The 2,239-nt window shown below is 28.3% G+C and overlaps 1 protein-coding gene across 1 annotated transcript in view; it reads right to left on the bottom strand.

Moving 5' to 3' along the window:
* LOC102681367 (sex peptide receptor) overlaps positions 1-2,239 on the bottom strand; it is a 15,496-nt gene that overhangs the window by 1,076 nt on the left and 12,181 nt on the right. The window contains exons 2-3 of the mRNA XM_006613964.2: positions 618-726; positions 282-466 (exon numbers count right to left, since the gene is read on the bottom strand). Of these exons, the coding sequence (XP_006614027.1) occupies positions 282-466; positions 618-726 (294 nt within the window). The remainder of the gene's footprint in view (positions 1-281; positions 467-617; positions 727-2,239) is intronic.

Below are 2,239 nucleotides of genomic sequence, written 5' to 3'. Positions count from 1 at the left end.
TCCACTCGTTAATTAATTTCTTTTTTTAATCTTTACTAATATTATCTTTTTTTTTTTTTTTAGATATTTCTCGAAGACAAAGATGCTGTTTTGTGTAATTAATCGATGGAACGTCGAATTGAGCTATTTTTTTTTAAATGACTTTTACACGATAACAACGCAGTTTTTTCCACGTGGGAGGAATTAAAGAGGGTAGAAGAAGTATAAGTATCAACGAATTTGAACTTGTTATAAATAATAACGTGTAATTGTTAGTTTCAGTCTGATCTGTAAAAATATACCTGTAAAGAGCTTTTATCAACCAACAGCTAATAACGGTGAGAATGACGCAGGGTAAAAGTTTTACGACCACCCCTAGTATCCAGAAATTTAATTGGTAGAAGAAGTCCTTGTGCTGGGAGTAGTCGGCATCGACTATGTACGCGATTTCCAGGATGCCATTTTCATTTACAGTTTGTTTTCTTATCTAGAGAATTAGAAATAGAAAAAAAAATGAATTTTGATTTCAGTATCTAGAAAGAAAATCTAATTATCTTCAATTGGATTAATCTTTTGAAATAAATGGTTATTCATTGTTAATGAATTATTTCAAATAAATTTTTAAATAAATTACTTACTCCAAATACGAGATAACTAGGAGCACAGGCAATAAATGGCGCTAAAAAGCTGCTCCATAGAGCTATTTTGCATCGAGCTGCGGTACACCAGGTATTGTACTGTGGAAATCTGTGATAACAAAAAAGAACATTGGATTTTCTATCGTAAATTTAAGCAGAATTTTTCTTTTATTTTTCCAATCATTTATTAATGATATTTCATTTTCAATGCAAATTCATCAAACTGTTCGATACGTCAAATAATATTTTTGTATTCAATTGAATTTTCAGCCCTTTTCAGAGGAATGTTTTTCAAAATTTCGAATTTGCCAAAGACAGGATATCAATTCATTTCAAATTCATTAATTTTAAAAAGTTAAGCAAAACACATATGCAAAATTAAGAGGAAATCAATTGAGCAATAGATTTCATTTTTATTCTTTGTCAAGCAAAAACTTGAAATTTCATCGATGCCTTTTGACACGTTTCGATCATGATTTTTGTTCAAATTTTCTCGAGATCGTAATACTTAAACAGTTAAGAGTTTCTATCGATCGATTCCCATCTAATTCACCTTTATTGAAAAGCTTTACATTTCATTATTCGCTCGTAGATTCGTTTATAGTGAAGTACAGAGTTCAAATGTTCCTTTGATGTCTTAAATCGTCATTCAATCTATATGCAATTGAGATAATTAATCAAGGATTTAGTCGTATCAGATATAATCGTATTGTTCTGATCTTTCAGATTAACATGTGAAATTCCATGTGTTTGCAATTTTCAATTTTTGATTCTTTTTCCTTATCTGTATAAATATAATGAAATGATTTAATCATCTTCTATATATCCCATATGTGCATACATTACTTGGAAACTAAGCTTAGGTTATTTTTATCGTAGCTTTTTTTAACATTTTGTTCGTGTTCATGTTCATTTTGTTAAAAAAGAATTAAACAATATGCATCATAATCATAATCATCTCTAATTTATTTGGTTTTCTTGAAAATACATCTTTTTATTTTTATTCTACTTATCTAGAGAATATTCGTTAGTAGAAAGGATTTAATCGACGTGATACAGAAATTCACATAAACGAGAGTTTACTTATCATCTCAGAAATATCAGAGCTCGAGCGTAATTCGATCTTTGAAGGAAAAAAAAAAAAATCAACGAATGTAATACGTGTTTCGAGATGAAACTGGAATCATATTTGAAATTATAGTTTAAATTTAAAAGAAATATCACATTTCTACTCGTTCGTTTGTTTAAAAACATCAATTTTAAATTTCATGGAGATGTTATTTTAGAACAATATAAAGGAAATTAATGAAACAGATGTCTTTTGTGAATTGAATTCCATCCGATTGAAGTGGAAAGACATAAAACGACCTTGAAATATGGTTCTCGAGATACATATAACTGATACAATTTAATCGAACGAGTGAAATATGATAATCCATAATTTCTTTCACGTCTTGGAAACTCTCTCTGATCTTTGATTTTCTACAATATAATTAATCCTTTTAAGATCCATTTTCATTTCAAGAAATTATTTATTTCGAATCTCCATATTGAATAATTGAAATGTGTAAAAAATCTGTCGCGTATCATTAATTCATATTTTCCATCAGAAAGATTTTTAT

This window comes from Apis dorsata, unplaced genomic scaffold (assembly GCF_000469605.1).
Source record: "Apis dorsata unplaced genomic scaffold, Apis dorsata 1.3 scaffold_165, whole genome shotgun sequence".
In the NCBI taxonomy this organism is placed as follows: Eukaryota; Metazoa; Arthropoda; class Insecta; order Hymenoptera; family Apidae; genus Apis; species Apis dorsata.
Note: the sequence above shows the minus strand (reverse complement) of the source record. Positions and strands in the feature narration are given on the sequence as shown.